Genomic DNA, 19,529 nt, shown 5'->3' with positions numbered 1-19,529 from the left:
GGACGAGGATCAGGAAAGACAGGACATTCCAGTACGGACTTCAGACGAACATTTATTAAGAACCGTCGCACTCAGCTACAATAAATTCCCCTTTATAAAACTTTCCCTAGTAGTAAAAATAACCCGACCCGGCCTCCTCTGGCAGCCCGTGAGCCGGGGCTGGGGCTGGGCTTGCCGGCCCCGCCCCGATGGCCGCCAGCTGGGTCCCTCACCTCAGCGGACACAACAGCTGGGGGGGGGGGGAGCGCGGCTTAGGACCCCACGCGTGAGCCCCCGCACACATACACCCACAGCCACGTGGGCCGGGCTATTCCTGCCCTCCCCATGGGCCACCAGGAATGGGGAAGAGGCACGTCATTCCGCTCCAGGTGCAGAGCTGTGGTGGGCCCTGTGCTATGTCCCAAAGCACTTGTCCGGATGTAGGATGTCTCAATACCCATCTCCGGCCAGGAGTCAGGCCTGGCCTTTTTCGGGGCTCCTGGGGCAGCAGGAGGCATGGAGGTGCATGCCCTCCAGGAGAAAGGCAACCCCCGCCCCCCGCCAAGCATGCAGCTGAATTACAGGAGTTGATGGAAGCCAGCCCGACAGGAAGTCCAGAACCTCTGGGGAGGGGGCGTAGATAACTAAGTAGGGGCCACCCCACCCAGGAAGCCCACATAGTGCTCTCACCCTGAACTTGCACCCCTCTCTCTGCATCCTCACAGCAGCCTGGTGGGGTGCAGAGGGGACACTACCACAGGGCCAGCAGCCAGCCTGGACTCAGAAGCCTGGAGGACAGACTGCAACCAGCTTAGATGAACCTGGTTCTGGTGTGTAACTGAGAGGCAGGTGTGCTGCATAAAGTTAAGGCAAGTGGTTCAGGGTAGGGCCATGGAGGCAGACCCCTGGTCTCCCAGAAGATAGCTCAGGCAGCCTCAGAATGCTCTGGAAATGGGCCCCACGCCATACCGTGTTCGTGTCCAGCACCTGCCTCTACCTGGAGAAACAAGCAGCAAAGGAAGCAGAGGCACTGAAGTCCCATCCCACTGCCACTGCTGCAAAAAAAAAACTTCCTTTTTAAACAAAAACCCTCAAGCTCCATGAGGCTGGGAAAAGAGTCCCTGGCTGACAACACAAACAAGGGCCTGGAGCCCTGGCTACTCCTCATGGTGGCTGTGGGGTCCCTGGTAGGGCTTTCAGGGACCCCCAAGGCCACTCCTTTGCTGCAGCCAGAAGGCTCAGCGCACAGCACACACATCCAGGATGCAGAAGCGTGCACGGCAGGTGGGGCAAGGCACTCTGCTGGCAAGCCAGGTATCAGGGCGCTGCGGGTCTTGGCGGCTGGCAAACCACTTGCCCATGCAAGTGAGACACCACATGGGACGACAGTAGCACTGCTGGCACTCGCCCTCAGCTGCCTCTTGGCAGGTCTTCACCAGCTTCACACTGGCACGTGTCTGCATGCAACCAATGCATGCCTCCAGCTCCTGTGGGTGGGCGAAGAGGGTCATGGGGATCCTGGCCAAGTGGCTGTGGGCCCCCCCCCACCCCAGGGGGCCTGGCCTATGGGAACCCATCTGCCCCCACCCAGCCCTCACCTGGCTGCTGGGGACTGAGTAAGTTGGGTTGACCTCCACCAGAGAAGCAAATGTCTCCAGGAACAGGTCGCCCAGGCTCTGATGGATGACCACGTTGGCTGCACTGCGGATGGGTGCGCGGAGTTTCTCACACAGCTCACCATACTCCGTGGAGTTCAGCCTGCACAAGGTGGGGGCTGCTAGGCTGGGGCCAAGGCCCCTCTGCAGGGCAGGGAGGGCCATCATTCTTGCTGGGGATGCTGACATGCCTCCAGGAGACAGGGCACTCACAAACCTCACAGAACACGGGGATGGGGGCTCAGGTGCAGCCCAGTTGCCAGGTGAAGACCAGCCAGCAAAGATAGCCTTGAGGCTAGCACCCACAGAACCAGCACCGCCGACCTGCCCCCAAGGGATGCAGGGAGGGGCAGAGAGAGTTGGGGGATTGCAGCAGAGACAGAATGCCTAGCTTTCAACAAGTTCAGGAACAAAGCAGATCACAGGAGGGGGACAACAGACAGTCCACAGTCTGAATGGGAGGAGAAGATCTCCGTTTGGGCCCCAGAGCCAAGGCAATCACCAAACCTCGGTCCTCTACCACCCCCAAAGATCCCTAATGTGCTCCCCCCAGAAAAGAGCCACAAAAGGTACCTACGGGGGTGCAAGGGATAAAGAGCCTTGAGAGTCCTGCTGGAAGGGTGGCTAGAAGAGTCTGCTCCACGTATTATCGCCTCCTAGAGTGACCCCAGACTCATGCTCACCCTGGCCATAAGTGCACCTACCGGATGTCGAAGGCCTGCACGCCAGGGCTGGTGCCAGCCACGTGGATGGTAAGGAGCTGCACAGGCAGGTTGGAATCTGGGGAGAGCTCGTGCTGCTGTGACTCCGTCACGGTCAGGTGCACATCCTGTTGCTGAGCCACATGCACACGGTATGTGGTCACCTTCATCACCCACGTGTCTGTCACGATCACACGAGCACCAGGTGCCCCCGTGGCAAACTTATCAATCCGCCGGAACTCGGTGTTGACTGAGGAGGCCACAGCCCACCAGTCTGACTGCGGGAGGGCATAGAGGGCCAGGGTGCGGGCCAGTGGGTGGCGGGCCCATTGATCACAGGACCAGTAGTAGATCACGGTGCTGGCGATGGTGGGCAGGGTCACTGCCAGCAGGAGGAAGAGCTGCCAGGCCTCCGGGGCCTGGCCAAGAGAATACAGCTGCTTATCTGAAGCGGCAAAACACATGCCCACGTAGTAGCCTACAAAGAATGGGGAGGGCCTCAGCAGAGATCAGGACTGCCAAGCCATCGTTCTCCCCCCCATAGTGACCACAGGGACCACAGTCCTGTCCCTGTATCTCCGGAAGGGGCCACTTACCCTCATCCCCAACCCTGGCCTGGCCCTCTGCCCTGGTGGGCTCCCAGGGCCAGACCACGGTAGCCTAGGGCAGGTTGACCTTACCTGCCCTCATGGCTGGCCCAGCTCAACCTTTGCCCACGATAGTAATACAATAAATGAAGAAAAAGTGTTTTTAATTTGCTAGTTTAGTTTTACACAATATCTGATTAAGAAAATAGGAAAACCTAAAAAATGCAAAAACAAATGCAAGGATTTGGTGTCACCCAATGCAGAGGTACACACTGGCCCTCCAATGGGTGGGATCTTGGCGTCTCAGCCCCACCCCCTCTGAGGAAGCAAATCAATGTGGCCCAATCCCAGAGCTCAGATTCGTGTGCCAAACAGTAAGCAAAGAATAATGGGGCACAGCCTGTGTGAGACAGCTCCAGGGCCCCTGCTAGCCAGATCCAGGGCCCTTGCTAGCCAGATCAGGGCCAATCTGCATGTCCAAACAACTGAAATAATAAAGCAGATAATGGATACCTGTGCAAGCACGTTTAAGGCTGCAAAATAATAGTAAACATTTACTGTTGATTAAATTGCTACGTTTAAAGTAGTTCATGCAGCAATAGATAACACATACAAACTCTCAAAGCTGCTCAAAATGAGGTCAAAAGAAAAAGACCCCAGGATCAGTCACCAGACCAGGCTCCACCTCCATGTGTCACTGAAGTCCTCCCTAAGTTCTGGTTTCTCCGTCCATGTGTAGCGTGGTGACAGCGTAGCCACTCACAGGCTTATAGAAAAGGTTGCTAAAAGGACTCCAGAAAGCTGTGGGGACCCTTAGTTCCCAGGTCAGAAACCCTACCCATGAGCCTCCCGGGAGCCCAAGTTCTGAGCCACACATTCCACATCTGAGGAATGGGCTAATTAACACCCCTGCCTCACAGGGCAGCTGAGAAACCCATATAGTTATCCCAATAGCAGGCAGAGAGACCACCAATCGCCAAGAAGGCCCTGTGTCCGTCTCAGCATGAGCCCATCTGCTCCTCTTCCCAAAGAGGCAGGCAGTTCTCAAGCACATGCCTGGCCTCAGCCCAGCCCCCTCTAGGCTGCTCTCCACTTGGCCCAGGCTGCTGAGCCCTGCTGCAGCAGGAAATTCTCGAGTCCACTGAGCCCTAGAGCAGGCCCCCTACCAGCCACCTGCCCTTCCAGACCTGCTTCTGCCCTGTATCCTCCAAAGAACCAGTCCCTCACACACACACCTAGTACCCCACTTTCCAGCCAGTCCCCTGTCCAACCAGCTGACAAGCCAGTCTTTCAGAGGTCTCCACCCAGGCCAATCCCTGGGCAGCGTGTGAGCCTCCTGGCCCGCCACACACCCCATACCCTCCCAACCTCTGCACCTGTGACAACCCCATGGAGTCACCCATCTCTGCCTTCTTTCCCACCTTCCCTCCTTTCCAGAAGGAAGCTGGGACAAGGCCACCTGCTCTCCCAGGCCCCTCCACCTTCCTGTTGCAATCAGTTAACTCCTACCCTTCTCCTGGGAACTGCCCCCACGTAGTAACTCACGACCTACCCCAGCTGGGTGAAGCATCCCCCCCATGCCCGCCCCCCAACATCCTAAGCCCACGTTTCTTCCACCTACAAGCGGACAGCTGCCGCCAGCACCTTCCTCTCCGCTCCCGGGAGCAGCGGACGCGAGAGGCACAGGCGGAGGGCCCACAGCCACGGCTCAGAGTGGCCGCGGGTCCGCGCTCCCCCGACTCCGCTCCACAGGTTTGGCTAGCTCCAGGGGCCCAGCCGCCCCCGGGGCCCCGGAACTCGGCCGCGAGCCCAAGGGGCCGCTTCCGCCCACCCAGGAGGGCCCTCCATGGGGAGGGTCCGGCCTGCTCACCGAGCGGCAGCAGCGAGTGGCACAGCAGCGTGGCGGACGTGCGGCGCAGGTGGTAGGGCACGAAGGCGGCGTCCTCGCTGCCCAGCCAGCCCGACAGCAGGTTCTGCACCGTGAGTCCGGCCGAGTGGAACTCGGTAGGCGTGAACACGAAGCACACGGCGAACACCAAGTAGGCAAGCGTGAAGGTGACCTCCGGGCTGTCCATCCCGCTGCCGCGGCCGCCAGGAGGCTGTCAGGGAGAGCCCTGCGGTCCTGGACGGGAAACAGACACCAGAACGCCCACCCGGTGGGCGTCGGCAGGCGGGCGCCGGGCCGGCGCGGGGTGCTCTGGGAGATGGTGTCCCCGGCCGCGGGGCATTTTGGGAGACGGGGTCCCGCCCACAGGCTTGTGTGGGGCGCGCTAGGAGACGTCACGTTGGCGCGGGGCACCCTGGGAAATGGAGTCGCCACGCCCAGCACACAGCCCGACGTGGTGAGACCGCGACGGTCCTCGCGAGGGTTTGGCTCCATCTCACGACCCGCGTTGGGGGCGGTTCTACAGCTGGTCCCATTTTACACCTGGGGAAACTAAGACCGGGGCAAAGGCTGTCAGGCCCTGACCTCTGGGCGTGCAGCCGAGTCCGACAGCCCAGCAGCCTCCGCCCGCCCGCCGGCCGTCCCTCCCTACCGATGGCTTCCGGCGCGCGTCACGCCCCGCGGGCCCCTACCCCGGAAGCGGGACGTGGGCGTGGCCGCGGCTTCCGTGCGTCCCGCCCCCGGTCGCGCGCTGATTGGCCGCGGGCGCCAACCGTCGGTATTTGAATCCGCGGCGGGCGGACGGTCTCCCGGACTCGGCGCCTCCCGCTCCCTGGGCTTCGCGTGGCCGCCGGCAGGTAGGCGGCGGCGGCGGGGTCCCGGAGTCCCGGAGTCCCGGGGTCCCGGGGTCCCGGGGTCCCGGGCTCGGGGCTCCATCCACTTTCCTCCCCCAGCCCCCGGCCCCCGCGGCATCAGGGCGGCGTCTACCCTTGACCGACATTCCTCCCCGCTCTCCGCGCTCCTCCCGTGGCCCTGAGGTGCGCTGGCCGCGCCGCACCAGCCCCAGCGGCCGCCCGTCCGGGGATTCCTCCTCCCCGAGGTCCCGAGTAGCCCGGTTGCGGAGCCGCCCAGCCGCCCGGTGGGCTGCGTTGTGGCGGTCCAGGGGGCCCGTGTGTCAGGGTTTCTCCGGCCAGTCCGCTGGCCGCCCCCTCCTCGTCACCTCCTGAACCTGTCCAGCCTCCAGCACCACTCGCTTCCGAGCCTTGCACACGTGCAGCGCCCACCCTCAGGCCGGCTGCGCAGTGTCCAGGGGTCCCACCACTGGACCCCAATCCGCAGCCTTTGGGGGCAGCTTCCTACTATTCCCTCCACGCTGCACCTGCGAGCCTCCCTGACTGCAGCTGCCCAGCCCTCCCGGTGCTACCGATCCTCCCCACCTGCTGGGGCGGCTCCTGCACCCACCTCCTGTGCTCCGGGGCTGCCTGGCCTGGCCGCCTCTGCTCCGGAGCCGTCTCCCCGCTGTGGGTGGAGGCCGAACCCAGGCACCGCGGGGGCTGTTTACCCCCTTCCTCACGTACCCCACAGCCATCCAGCTCCTTTCTGCTTTACCCAGGTCACACCAAAAAAGAATTCCCCTTGAGTTGTGTTTCACTCCAGCTTCCACATCCTTAGAGGCCTGCTGGCCAGCCAGGGCCGACAACTGCACCCCTGGCTGGCTGCAGAAGCCTAGGACCCCCTACTTCCCTCCTCCCTTTCCCTGGCCTCCACATTCCTGCCAGGGCATCTTGTTACCCTGACTCACCTCTTTCCAGGCCAGCCTCCTTCCTCTGCCCCAGCTGCCCTGGCCTGGCTCCTCAAGCTGCAGTCTCCAGCATCCCCAACACCAGAAACACCTGTGATACTCCCACAGATGGGTCCTCTGGTGACTCCTGGCTTGGGAGTGTCACACTGATGACGTGACCATCATGAGGACCTTGGGGAAGGAGGAGTGGGGGCTGTTCTAGAACATTCTGGGCCTCTGTGTAGGTCACTGGTGCATGTTTCTAGACTCCAGGTCTCAGTGTAGTCCCCATCAAGTCATGCTGCATTTTGCTGGTTGGTGCCTTGTCCAGCTCTTTCTCTGGGGCTGGGCCCTCATGAGCCCCCAGGGTGCTCTCTGTTTCCCAGCCTGTGATGGGAGAGCAAGCCACAGCACTCTTCTGTTTCTTGCGCTCAGCTGACTTAGCAGCCTGCTGGAGCTGTGCTGTGGCCTGTTCCTTAAGCAAAGGCCTGAGGGGAGACCCAGGCTTTCCAACAGCCCAGCACCCCTGTCTCCTGACCTTCACCACTAAACCCCAGTGGTTTTCAGGACCTGATTCTTCTTCCTCCCTTTACGGCCTGAGGGCCCTTAAACCTCTTTTCTTGAGAAGTGACAGCTGCCCTAAAATAGGACAAGGACTGTCTGGCCCAGGACATGCTGCCTGAGATGGGACCCACCTGTGCAGGAAGGGGACATCTCCCATGTGAGGCCAGCTTCTTGCACTGGCCATTCATCCAAACTGCACAGCCCTCCCACTGACGCAAAGTGTCTGCTTTTCCAGAATGAGTCTGCAGATCTGCAACGATGAAAACGTCACTGGTGACAAAAGTACAGAAAACCATGAGTTCCTGTTTTCATCACCGGAACTTACTGGAAGACTATCTGTTCTTCGTCTGTCACAAAAAGAAAATGTGCCACCCAAGAGCGTAGTCAAAGCTATGAAAGTAAGCATGTTTTGCCCCTGTTAACTACTGTGTGTCACGCCTTCGATCACCCTGGGACTTGCTTTCCTGGGGACTTAGGGAAGTGGGCAGGGCACTGCCGGCAGAGTTGCTCAAGACTTGAATTATTGAACAGGTCTCTTCTCCCAACAGGTGACTTTTCAGACTCCTCTTCGGGACCCACAGACACATCGGATATTAAGTCCTGGCATGAGCAGCAAGCTCGAGGCTCCTTTTGCTCTGGAGGATGCTTTTGGGTTAGAAAACTCTCCTCAAAACCGGATCCAGAAAGAGAAGTAAGTTGTTGATGCTGCTTGATGTATTGCAATTTGTTTGGTTTGGTTGGTTGTTTTAAAGATCTTATTTAGGGACACCTGGGTGGCTCAGCGGTTGAGCATCTGCCTTTGGCTCAGAGCATGATCCCTGAGTCCCAGGATCGAAGTCCCACATCGGGCTTCCTGCATGGAGCCTGCTTCTCTCTCTGCCTGTGTTTCTGCCTCTCTCTGTGTGTCTCTCAAGCATAAATAAATAAAATCTTTGAAAAATAAAATAAAGATCTTATTTATTTATGAGACGTAGAGATGTAGGCAGAGGGATCATGACCTGAGCCCAAGGCAGATGCTCAACCACTGAGCCACCCAGGTTTCCCTGATGTGCTGCAATTTGTAACCCCTCCAGGGGATGTGGCAGGAAAATTGTTTTGTCCTCAGTCACATCTGGTTGAGTTCCTCCTAGTTTCTGCTCTGAGCTCGTGCAGTGTGTTGCCTGGCTCGCTTGCATTAGAGGTCATTTGTTAGTAGAAAAGCAAATGACGAAAAATACAGAACAAAGTTTAAGGGGTTTTTTGTTGGGTATTTTTTTTTTAAGGTCTTTATATATTTTAAAAGAGAGCAGGAGTGGGGAGGGGAAGAGTGAGAAGGAGAGAGAACCTCAACCTCACACCCTGAGATCACCTCATACCCTAAGATCACGGCCTGAGCTGAATTCAAGAGTTAAACACTCAACTTTTGAGATGAACTCAAATCAGACTGAGCCACCAAGTGCCCCAAATAAGTTTATGTTCCACTCCTTTACTGTGCCTTTGCCAGCAGATTGGCCTGGGTTTTGTTTCTCTAATTTCATGAAATGTCTGATCACAACTCCAAGGAAGGATGCTCTGTGGTTATGGTTCTTTATTCACACCCAATAGGGACTCCTTTCTACTTGCAAGCCAGCCTTGGGTGTTCTCAGTGTCAAACCCTGCTCTGTCAGAAGGCAGAGCTCTCGATCTTGCCTTTCTCTTTGGTGAAAATCTTGACCTTCTTGTGCCCTGTTCCTGACTGTGTAGCTAGTGGCCCTTACCTGAAAGGGGGAAATCAGCTAGCACAGAAAACCTTAACTGATTAATTATTTGTCACATCTGTACTATATCTCTTAGGAATCTGTGTGATTTAGGGGTGTTTGGGGTCTCAACTGGTGAATCCTCTGCCTTCAACTCAGGCCATGATCCCAGGGTGCTGGGATCGAGCCTTGCATTGGGCTCCTAGCTCAGCAGAGTCAGCTTCTCCCTTACCTTCTGCACCTCCCCCTGCTTGTGATCACTTGTTCTCCTTGTCTTTCTCTACCTGATAAGTAAACTTTAAAACGAACAAACAAAACTTGTGTGATCTAGTTGGCCCACCAGCTTTGATTTATGAGCACATACTTGCTAAAGTTAATCCTAAAAAGAGTGTTGATTGAACATTCCTCTTTCCTGTTTGTAACTAACGTGTTCTCGTGGACTGAATTATAATTAAAAAGCTAATAGGTTCCTTAATATTAACTAAATTTGTTTCTAAAAAGTCAACAGCTTACAAAGGAGGTTGACCTCAAAATGACCAATGGAATTCTCCAGAAACCAATGATGACCAATGCCAACCCCCCTCCTGGGGATGTGAGAGCAGTCTCTGAAGATAGGCGGCATTCCAGTGGGCCCACCTCCACTCACCTGGCCAGCCTGGATCCCTCAAGCTCTCCCCAGATGCCAGAAAGTCTTGAAAATCAAGTGGCTTCTCTAGGACAAACGTCTGTGAGCCCTGAGCAAGCCTTGGAGGAAAGTGTTCGTTCTTATTTCTTAGAGAAAAGTATTATATCCACCTCTGAAATCCTAGAAGACTCTTCCCAGATGGCTCCCCAAGACAGAACAGAAGACCCTCACAGAGCTGCCAGAGAAAATTCAAACCAGGTCCCTGCATCCTCATCCGGGGCTACTTGGCCACCTGGCACTCAGCCTACAGAAGCATGTGCAGAAGGACCCTTCGCAGACCTGCCTGGCAAGGCCCCAGCCAGCCCTGAGGACCCCTTTGGTCCTAGGAACACCATCCTGGCCAGCCCTCTGAAGGCTAGAGGGGCCCCATCCCCAAGTCCTCAGAAGGAAGAAGCTGATGACCAAAGGGTCAGCTCGTGGAGCAACAGACCTATAAGGCTAGAATTTGATTTCTCTGACAATGCCACCAGCAAAAGGGAACTGGGGGAGAGACCCAGCCTTAAACCTCCTTCCGGGGTATCAGAGGCCAGACAGGAAAATGCACCCAAGGAGGCGGATGAGGAGCCCATTCCTCTTCTCCGGGGGTCTTACAACCTGGACTGGAACAAGCTGGATGACCCAGACTTTAACCCATTTGAAGGTGGAAGAGAGGCCCAGCCCCCAGAAAGCCCCCAGAGCAGGCCAGCTGGACCTATGGCCAAGAAGTTGCATGCTGGTCCCGAGGCCACAGGGTACTCCCCTCTGAGCCAGTGAGTACTTGGTGGTGGGGGAGTAGCTAGCTGCTTGGTAGTGTGCACGCTAGAGGACCACAGACCAGAGATGCACATACATGCCCCCGAGAAGGGGTCTTGGGGCACACATAGGCTGCAGAGGCATGCTGGTCCTGGATCCCAAGACCGGGGAGGGTGCTCACAGCCACTGTAGATCGTGGAGGAGCATCCATGGCGGAGCCCCGTTCCGTCCCCTCCACAGGGGTGGGGCTATCCACATGCTTGCTAAGGGCATTGTCTATAAAAAAAAAAAACTGGAAATTTAGAAAGCTCTCTAGCGAATTCTGTCTGTAGTCCGAGAGCCAGTGGAGTGGCTCTCCATGCTTTCTGGGGTGCTCTGGCCCTCTCATGGTGCTCTCTGGGGATGGCTGCTTAGTGGCCACTGAGTGCTGGGTCCCAAGAGGAGCTTAGCCAGTGCCCAGCCACTTGTCCCACCAACAAGCTGCAGGTACATGTTGGGGCTAGCAGTCCGGCTAGGGAGGATTCTGGCCCTGGTAACTGGTGACCCTCCCCCAAGCATGTTTGCCAATGTCCTAATGAAACAGGACCAGTGAAGCTTTGGGGGTGGCTCCCAGAGCAGACTCAGCCTGGGAGCTCCTGGCCGAGTCCCATGAGCACAGGATTCTTGGGCAGTTGAGGTAGGGAGGGGTGGCCCTGCCACTCAGGCGAGTCTTCATGAGGCAGCTCCAGGCTAGGGCACAGGCCCTGCTGACCCCATCTCTTCAGGCAGGTGCCTACAGCCTCGGCAGAGGACGCACATGAGGTGCAGACGGCGGCAGGGACCCCAGGCACGGTGGGTGAGGTAGGGCCACGAGCACAGCCCATGCCTCCGTTGTGTGGGTCCTTGGGCAGAGGGAGGCTGGTGGAGATGGGGTGGGACGCAGAGCAGCACCCAGAGCCTCCTACACACCCCTATCCCACCAAGACTGGGGGAGACACGGGTCCCACACGGGACCTCTGGTGCCCAAGCTGCCCAAATTGAGCCGGCCTTCCTGCAGGAGGGAGCAGCAGAGCGCGCAGGGGCATCCGCTCCAGCAGGCAGCCTGGGAGGTCCTCCACAGGACCCGGAGCCAGCCTCAGACCCCAAGGAGGAGTGCTTCCGAGACCCCACTGAGGGTATGTTGTCCCCAGGTCACTTGTCTGTCCCCACCACCGGGACACTGCTCCAAGCACTGGTGTTTAGAGGTGTTTTTCTGGAGACTCCGTGCTGTGACTTGAAGCAAGGCGCCCAGAGGTCACTGGTTTCTCAGGAGACGGATGCTCTCAGGATGTAGCCCTAATGTGAAGGTGTCCTGGGGCCAGAAATTGGGCTCAGGAAAGCGGGCTGGGGGTGGGGATGTGGCTCTGCACTGCATATTCATGGGTGGGGCCTTGCCAGTTCTGGGGGAAATGCTTTTGGAGGGGAGCCCAGATGGGGCACAAGCACCTCTGACCTCTCTGACGCAGCAGGCCCTGAGGTGGTTCCAGGGGGAATCTGGAATTGAACTGCCTCAAGAGCCGTAAGGCAACATGATGGGCTCCCTATTTAACCTGCACACCTAGAGAAGAGTGGAAATGGAATGCAGGGTTGGTCTGTGGAGGAATGATCCCAGGGCTCTTACCACTGTGGCACAGAAGCCACGGAGACCCCGGAGTCCTGTGAGTCCCATGTCTGGTTTGTCTTCCTGCGCATCAGGTTTTCTAGAGTCCTACACCTTGTACCACAACATCAGCATTTCCTTTCCTGGCGGGTAGCGCGGCACCGCGCAGATGGGCCATAGTTGGCACATCAGTCCATCCGTTGATGGGCGTCGGGGTTGTTTGTCCTTTTTGACGATTTGAAGGCTGCTGTGAGCTCTCACATACATGTGTTCATGTGTCTGTGAGGGTTCTGTTGTCTCGGGCATAAACCTAGAAAGTGATCTGGGTCATGCAGTAACTCTGGGTGAAACTGAGGAACCACCAGGGTGCTTTCTAAAGTGGCTGCAGCACATAAGGATCTCAGGGCACCAGTGTTTGAGGGTCCCAATTTCTCTAGGCCTTGTCGCCCCCGGGGCCACTGTGACCCGATTCCAGCCATCCAGGGTGGGGGTGCAGGGGGCCAGGTGCACCTCCGCGTGTTTTGACCTGCATCTTCCTGGTGACGAGCCTCTTTCCTGTGCCTTTCAGACCTTCTGCAGAGTGTTTGCTCTGGTCCTTCCCCTGCTGTTCCACTGTTGCGTTTTTATTGTTGAATCGTCAGGGCCTTTGGATCTATCATAGGTGGGGACTTCTTACCAGACGTGTGACATGGAGGGAACCGTCTACCATCCTGTGGGCTTCCTCCCTCCCGATGGTGTCCTTTGAGGCACAGACGTTAACCTGAAGTCCCGTTTATCTCTTTTTTTGTTTTTTTCTTTGTGTTTTTGGTGTGAACTCAATACCGTAAGGATTTACCCTTACATTTTCTAAAAACATTACAATTGTAACATTTACATTTGATTTTGAGTTAATTTTCATAGATGATGTGAGCCACTCTTAGATTTTTTTTAAACATGTATATGTGTGTGTGTGTGTGTGTGTGTATATATATAAGTTACCAGGAATCGAGGGACTCTCTAGGGTAGTTCTAAATGGTAGCTCTTGGGCAGCCCGGGTGGCTCAGCGGTTTAGCACCGCCTTCAGCCCAGGGTGTGATCCTGGGGACCTGGGATCGAGTCCCGCATCAGGCTCCCTGCATGGAGCCTGCTTCTCCCTCTGCCTGTGTCTCTGCCTCTTTGTGTGTGTGTGTCTCTCATGAATTAATTAATTAATCAATCAATCAATCAGTTAAACAGTAGTTCTTAACCACGGCAGTTTGGTCCTGGGGACACTTGGTCATCATGCCTGGAGCGAAGCTGTTCAGCTCCTGCAAGACACAAGACAACCCCACAAAGTGCCCTGGCCCCAGGAGTCATTAGCGTGAGACCAGAAACCCCGCTACAAAGCACAGAATTGTTGGCTGCAGGTCCAGGCTAGGCAGGGAAAGGGATTGTCCTAGCCTCAGTGCTGCAGGGCGGGAAGCACTGGGCTACTGTTTGCTGTGCCTGAGCAGCAGGACCCGCCCACATGGGCCAGTAACGGCTGCCCTGACCCTATGCCTCTCAGTCCTAGGCACGGGAGCTGAGGTGGACTACCTGGAACAGTTCGGGAGTTCCTTGGTGAGTACCTGCACCTTCGTGGTGATCTCTTCCTGAGTATGCTTCTCAGGAGGGAGCTCTTTCTAGAACAGCCCTGAGCCACCATCACACCTCTTAAGATCACGATGGCCCTACTGCCCCACTGTGGTGTCCACACCTCCCTGGGAACCTCCCACCCAGGGCCCTTCCCAAGCCACACTCACAGCTTCCAATGCCCATCTCAAGCTCCCATGCCAAGGTAAACTCGAGTGCACACTGCCCTATGCTGAGGAAGGCCTCCTCGGGTGACAGTGACTTGCCTGTCCCTTCAGTTCAAGGAGTCAGCCCTGAGGAAACAGTCCTTGTACCTCAAGTTTGACCCGCTCCTGAAGGACAGCCCTCGGAGACCAGTGCCTGTGGCACCGGAGACCAACAGGTACTCCTACCCCCGGTCATGGGGCTTCAGGATGGCCATTGGTCAGTATTTCTAGACTAAGTGGGGACATGCCAATTCCAGCTCAGGAAGGTAGACTGTAGCAGCATCCCCTGGAGCCTCTTAGGTACCCGGGAGTGATTGTGGTCAGCTGCAGCCCCTGCCTTGTGAGTGAGGCTCCGTGAGCACATGGGCACCCCCTCTCCTTCACGGTCTGCGGTGGCCTGTGCTGCAGCAACAGAGCCTTAGGCAGCGTCAGGCCATTGTGACAGAGGCTGTGGGGCCCAGGACCCAAAGACCTTTCTTCCTTGGCCTTTGGGGAAGCCGGGTACGCTGACCTTCTATTTTGGGTCTCAGCACACAGGACAGCACACAGGACATGGCCGCACCTCCCTCAGGCAGCCCAACCGAGGCGAAGCTAGTAGAGTTGGATTTCCTAGGAGCCCCAGATGCTCCCGTAAGTGATACAAAGAGATGCCTCTGGTGAAAGGGGCTGAGGGGTAGCTCACCGTGCTGCTCTGGGAGCCCTCTGAGAGCTTGTCACCCCCACAGGTGCTGGATCCGCCTCCCTGTGTCTTCGGGCCTGGAGGCCCGCTGCTGCCCTTGGGCTCCATCGTGGATGTGCTGCAGTACACCCAGAAGGACATGGATGCAGCGGTGAGGGCAAGGCATGGCGTCCACGGGCTGCTGAGGCCAACAGCTCTGAGCACCAGCTTTCCTTGGGTGGCTGCAGGGAGAACTGGACATGTCCACTTACAGGTTCCCCAGCCCAAGGACCTGGAACTCCTGTACTTCTGTCTGTTTACACGCTGAGGGTCACAGGCATCCTCCAAGGGCACTGCTCCGGCCACCTTTGGGTGGTAAAGCAGGACTGCTGGGCCTTGCACCCCCATATCCCCTTGCTGCCCCGCTGTCCCCGGGATGGTGTTTGGCCTGGACCCTCCTGGGACCCAGGCTGGGATATGCCCCTGACCAGACACATCCAGGCCGCCTCTGCCAGCAGCTGAGTCCTGCCCTGCTCTTGGTGCCCCATGGCCACTGTCCCGCTCAGAGCTAACCAGGAGCTCACGGCGTCAGGCCCCTTCCCCTCTGCAGGTGGCTCTTCCAGCCTTGCCTATGGCTGAGGATGTCCCCCATCCACCCACACAGATGTGCTCTCTCTGGGCACTAGCTGGCCCCAGTACCTCCAGTGAGGCACCAGGTCCTCAGCCTTCCCCAGGCTCCTCACAGCCAGCCCCTCAACTCTGACACGTTGCCCCAGAGACCCTGGGCACAAGGTGGTACCCAATGTCCATGTGATGTGTGGTTTGTGCAGGTGGAAGCCATGAGAGAAGAGAACTCCTTGCTGAGGAGCAGATGTGACACACTCCATGCGAAGAATCTGGAAATGGGGTAAGGGCCGTGGTGGGCTTGGGTGGCTTGGGTCCACCTGCTGCACGGGGTCACCAGCACGTCTGTTCTTCCCACAGGAAGATAATGGACGGGTTTGAGGGGATCGTGTATCAGGCAATGGGTGAGTGCTGCTGGCCTGGGCGCCTCTGGCAGAGCAGTCGAGGCCAGTGAGGGAGCATCTGGCAGTCAGGAGAGCGGGTGGTGCTGGGTGGGCATCTGGGGCCTCAGTGGGTCGGTACCCATGGTGTCCAGCTGTGGATGTGTCAGGCAGGCTGAGCGTGAGTACCTCACCTTGGGCGAAGCCTCAAGCTCTGGGGGGCCCCTGGCCTGGGGACCCACTCCAGAGCCGCCCCAAGTTCCTATGATCCCCCCCCACCCCAAGGGCTGGCATTGAGGCAATGGCTGTTTCTGGGCTCTCGTGCCCCTGTCCCCCAGGCTCTGCTCTAGAAGGCCACCATGGAGAGGGGCCCTGTCACCTGGCCCTTAATGGGACCGGCTCTCCTCCACCACCATGCATCCCCTGCCTCCAGTTTGCCATAGTCTGTGGCACAAGCACATAGGGTGCTCCTCTAATCCCAAGAATGTGTTTCTCTTCCCTTCAAGAGGAGGCTCAGAAACAGAAGGAACTAGCAAAAGCTGAGATCCAGAAGATTCTAAAGGAAAAAGACCAGTTGGCTGCAGACCTGAGCTCCATGGAAAAGTCTTTCTCTGACCTCTTCAAGCGGTTTGAGAAACAGAAGGAAGTGATCGAGGGGTATCACACGGTAGGTGGCGCTGGGTGGGCCTGTGCCCGTCGTCCAGCAGAGGGTCCCAGAGGAGGGGAGGGCTTGGCCCCCAAGCCAGCCTGCCTTGTGTCCTCACCTTGGTGGGGGCTGCAAGCTGCTCTCTCTCCAGGAAGACCACGCAGCTTGGCACTTGGCTGTGCCCAGGGTCGGGGGAGGTTCCTATCCATCAAGGGGCGCGCAGCACGAGCTGTGGGGCCTGGACTGGAGATGGAGCCACAGCAGGCCGAGCAGGTGCCTTCTGGAGGAAGGCCTGGGCCACACACACCTCAGTGGTCCCGCCACATGCACCCGCAGGAGTCGGGCCACACATGGGGTGACCTGGCACAGGTGGATGCGTTCTGGGGACACAGCAGGACCAGGGCTCCCCTGCGGCTGACCATTTCTTCCTCTGGGAGGGGAGGGCGCCTAAAGGAGCTAGTCTCTACCCAGAGGACATAGGGAGGCACATGTGTGGCTTGCAGTGACTGTGTAGTTGCTGGAGGGGCCTGTGGGGTGGTGGGGGAGCCAGAAGGTGCTGCCTGATGTGTTGGATGGAGGGAAGCAACGGGCAGAACTGACAGGTCCCTGTTGCCATGAAGGACATTAGGGCCTCTGCCTCCAGCCTTCCCCCTGCCTACAACCTCCCTCCACCTGTGCCTCTCAGCTGTTGCTTTGTCATGGCCTGAAGCCAGAGCTCCGACTGCTGTGGGGCTGTGGTTACGTGGCCCTCGGGACAGCCCCAGTCCCTGTCTACATCTTCCCTCCTGTGGCCAGCGATGCCCGCCTGAGGCCTGGGTGCTGCGTGACTGGCAGGTTGAGGGGATGGGGGGAGCTGTAGACAGCGGTGGCAGCTGTGAGGGGCTGGGTCCATCCTGAGCCACACACTGGGGGCACCAGCAACATCCTTGTGGCCTTACTCGTTGGGCCCGTCCACACCTGACCAAAGCCAGGCCTGGGGGGGCTCTGACAGTGGTGCCCTGCTGGCGGTTCATGTTCACTCATTCTTCAAAGAATGAAGAATCTCTGAAGAAGTGTGTCGAGGATTACATAGTGAGGATTGAGAAGGAGGGCCAGCGGTACCAGGCCCTGAAGGCCCATGCAGAAGAGAAGCTCAAGCTGTGAGTGCAGCTGGGAGAGCCCCAGCGGGGCTGGAAGTGGGCGGAGAAATGTCCAGCAAGTCTGGGGAGGGAGCTCCTGTGCTGACCTCTCAGCCTTGTCCTCTGTGTCTCCAGGGCCAGTGAGGAGATCGCCCAGGTGCGCAGCAAGGCCCAAGCGGAGGCCCTGGCCTTCCAGGCCAGCCTGAGGAAGGAGCAGATGCGCATCCAGTCACTGGAGAAGACAGTAGAGCAGAAGGTGCGCTCATGGACCCACAGCACCTGGGGGTGGCAGGGACCTGGAGCAGAGGCTGTTGGCCGGTACCCAGAAGCAGGGACTCAGGGCACTCGGCTCTCATCTTGGGCTCAGCCCCACGGCGGATAAAGGGGTGACTTAAATCCCAGTTTGTTTTCTTGAAGATATTAATTTTTTTCTTTCAGACTAAGGAAAATGAAGAATTAACCCGAATCTGTGATGACCTCATTTCCAAGATGGAGAAGATCTGACCTGAAGCCCCTCCCCCCCTTTCTGTATATCTGTCTGTCTGTCTGGGGAAGGTTTTGTGTTCTTTCCTCTCACTTAACCTCTGGTTTTTAAACTAGACTACTTTAAGAAGAGTAAATAAAGTTTCCCTTAGGTTCGCATGTTTAGGTTGCTTGGTTTTGACTATAGTACTGGTTTCTGGCTTTGGCCAGAGGGTGACTCAACCCCTGCTGCTGTGACCTGTGCACCTTGCGGTTGCCTGTGAGTGCCAGCCCTGCCCTTGACTTCACACCACCACGCAGTCCCCACGGGGAACCAGTAGCGCCCCCATGCTGGTGGCTGGGACGTCAGTGCTGCCCACCCCCACGAGTGTGGGTCCTGCCCATACCTCCCACAGCAGGCTGGCCTTCTGGCCATGCCCTCACAGCATGGCCCCTGGATGCAGCCAGATGGATACCTGTCCCCAGGTGGTGCTGGGGTGCTAGCGCTGTCCTCAAGCAGGCAGAGGGCACAGGGGAGAAAACACACCCGTGGACGTAGGTAAGGAGAGGCTCGTGCCCAGACCTGAGGACAAACGGCCAGCAAGAGGGAGCAGGGGCCCCAACACCAAGCCCAGGGCGGTATTGCCTGTGAGGAGGCCTCAGCATTCCAATGCCACCCGGGGGTGGGCAGCACTGACGTCCTGACCCCCAGTAGGGGCGCTGCCAGCTGCAGGCCTTGGCACAAGGTCCAGGGTGGGAGGTGACTATGGGGCCAGCCAGCAGAGCATCCTGGACTCCCCAGGTGGAGAGCATGTTTGTTCTGAGCATTTGAGGGGACGTGCCTGGTACTGGGACAGAGCCAGGCTGGGAGCAGGAACTAAGTGGCCCCCGACTCCAGGCCTCCCCTGTCCCCCATCCTCTGCCCTCATGACCTTCCTGCCCGCAGTCCCAGGATCTCTGCCCTTGTGGCACCTCCCATCCGTAACCTCCCTCACTCAAGAACCCCCAGGACTGGCCCGGGCAGGTGCTGCCCTACAGCCATCACCTCTGCTCAAAAGCCACTTCTCAGAGTGGCCTCCTTGACATCACCAAGCCAAACCAGGTGTGTCTGGGGGCACCGGTGTCCGGGAACTCCCTTGCTAGCCCTGCCCAGGCCCCTGCAAATGAGGCCTCCACTTAAGTGTTCTTCCCACGCAGAGGCCACCCCTTGCCGCCTCCCAGCAGGCAGGCCGGGCTGACCACCCACAATAACCCGACAGGCTCCTCCACCCGGAGCTCTGTGATTCCTCTGTACCACTGGCCATGCCCCCGTCTGCTCCCCCGTTCCCCTGCGAGAGGTTAGGGTTAGGGCACGTGGACCCTAGAAGCCATCCCCTTAAGAGCAGAACTGGGTGTCGCAGGGTTTGTGAACAATCAGCTGGCCCTGGCTGGCAAGGGGGTGTGGGCAAGAAGCGTGGCACCACCCAGGCTGGCCCAGCTGCAAGGCCTGCCCCTCTGAAGCAGTGCTCTGGGCCATCCTCATCATACCAGCTCTTCCCCAGGATGACTGGGGCTCCTGCTCTTGACATACAGTCCCTCCCACCCTACTCCAAACCTCGTCGTAACCTCTTCCTTGCCCGCCACCCCTCGTGTCAGCCCTACCCCTGTCCCTGGGACCCACCTACCTGCCCTACACAGGAACCTGCCCCACCATACTCCTCCCCTGCACAGGAACCCCTGCCACACTCCCACCGAGGAAGAGCTTCAAGAGCCTACTGAGGCCCACAGGGACCAAAGGCCACAGTGGGAGAAGAGGCCGGGCAGGGCACAGGTTGTGGGCAGTACCTCTTCTGCCTGGGGACAGGACCGGGCAGCCCGGCAGCCTCATTGGCCCCGCAGGCACGTCTGGCATGGGCAGCACGGTGGCCACGTGGCAGCAGGGCTCTTGCCTCTCTGCAGGGTTGG

The 19,529-nt window shown here is 58.1% G+C and overlaps 2 protein-coding genes across 7 annotated transcripts; one reads left to right on the top strand and one right to left on the bottom strand.

Moving 5' to 3' along the window:
- Positions 1-32: 32 nt before the first annotated feature.
- TMEM129 (transmembrane protein 129, E3 ubiquitin ligase) lies at positions 33-5,192 on the bottom strand. 4 transcript variants are annotated; one of them, XM_025437009.3, is made up of 4 exons: positions 4,793-5,188; positions 2,339-2,813; positions 1,578-1,851; positions 33-1,466 (listed from the first exon to the last, which is right to left on the bottom strand). In XM_025437009.3, exons 1-4 carry the CDS (start codon positions 4,995-4,997, stop codon positions 1,218-1,220), a joined length of 1,203 nt encoding a protein of 400 aa, XP_025292794.1. In that variant the 5' UTR covers positions 4,998-5,188; the 3' UTR covers positions 33-1,217. The 4 variants fall into 4 exon arrangements, with proteins under 4 accessions (XP_025292794.1, XP_025292795.1, XP_048964544.1 ...); XM_025437010.3 differs by having other exon boundaries at positions 1,578-1,737; positions 4,793-5,173; XM_049108587.1 differs by lacking the exon at positions 1,578-1,851 and having other exon boundaries at positions 4,793-5,192.
- Positions 5,193-5,505: 313 nt separating this feature from the next.
- On the top strand, positions 5,506-17,765 carry TACC3 (transforming acidic coiled-coil containing protein 3). 3 transcript variants are annotated; one of them, XM_025437008.3, is made up of 16 exons: positions 5,506-5,664; positions 7,387-7,549; positions 7,700-7,842; positions 9,368-10,300; positions 11,048-11,114; positions 11,320-11,437; positions 13,427-13,479; positions 13,770-13,873; positions 14,228-14,327; positions 14,423-14,527; positions 15,186-15,262; positions 15,340-15,383; positions 15,866-16,026; positions 17,038-17,144; positions 17,259-17,379; positions 17,562-17,765. In XM_025437008.3, the coding sequence occupies exons 2-16, from the start codon at positions 7,388-7,390 to the stop codon at positions 17,625-17,627; spliced, it is 2,361 nt and encodes a 786-aa protein (XP_025292793.1). In that variant the 5' UTR covers positions 5,506-5,664; position 7,387; the 3' UTR covers positions 17,628-17,765. The 3 variants fall into 3 exon arrangements, with proteins under 3 accessions (XP_025292793.1, XP_025292791.1, XP_025292792.1); XM_025437006.3 differs by having other exon boundaries at positions 11,048-11,123; XM_025437007.3 differs by lacking the exon at positions 5,506-5,664 and adding an exon at positions 5,689-5,844 and having other exon boundaries at positions 11,048-11,123.
- The last annotated feature ends 1,764 nt before the right edge of the window (positions 17,766-19,529 follow it).

Source organism: Canis lupus, chromosome 3, assembly GCF_003254725.2.
Source record: "Canis lupus dingo isolate Sandy chromosome 3, ASM325472v2, whole genome shotgun sequence".
Taxonomy (NCBI): Eukaryota; Metazoa; Chordata; class Mammalia; order Carnivora; family Canidae; genus Canis; species Canis lupus.
The sequence above is the reverse complement of the archived record's forward strand: the minus strand, read 5'-3'. Positions and strand labels throughout refer to the sequence as shown.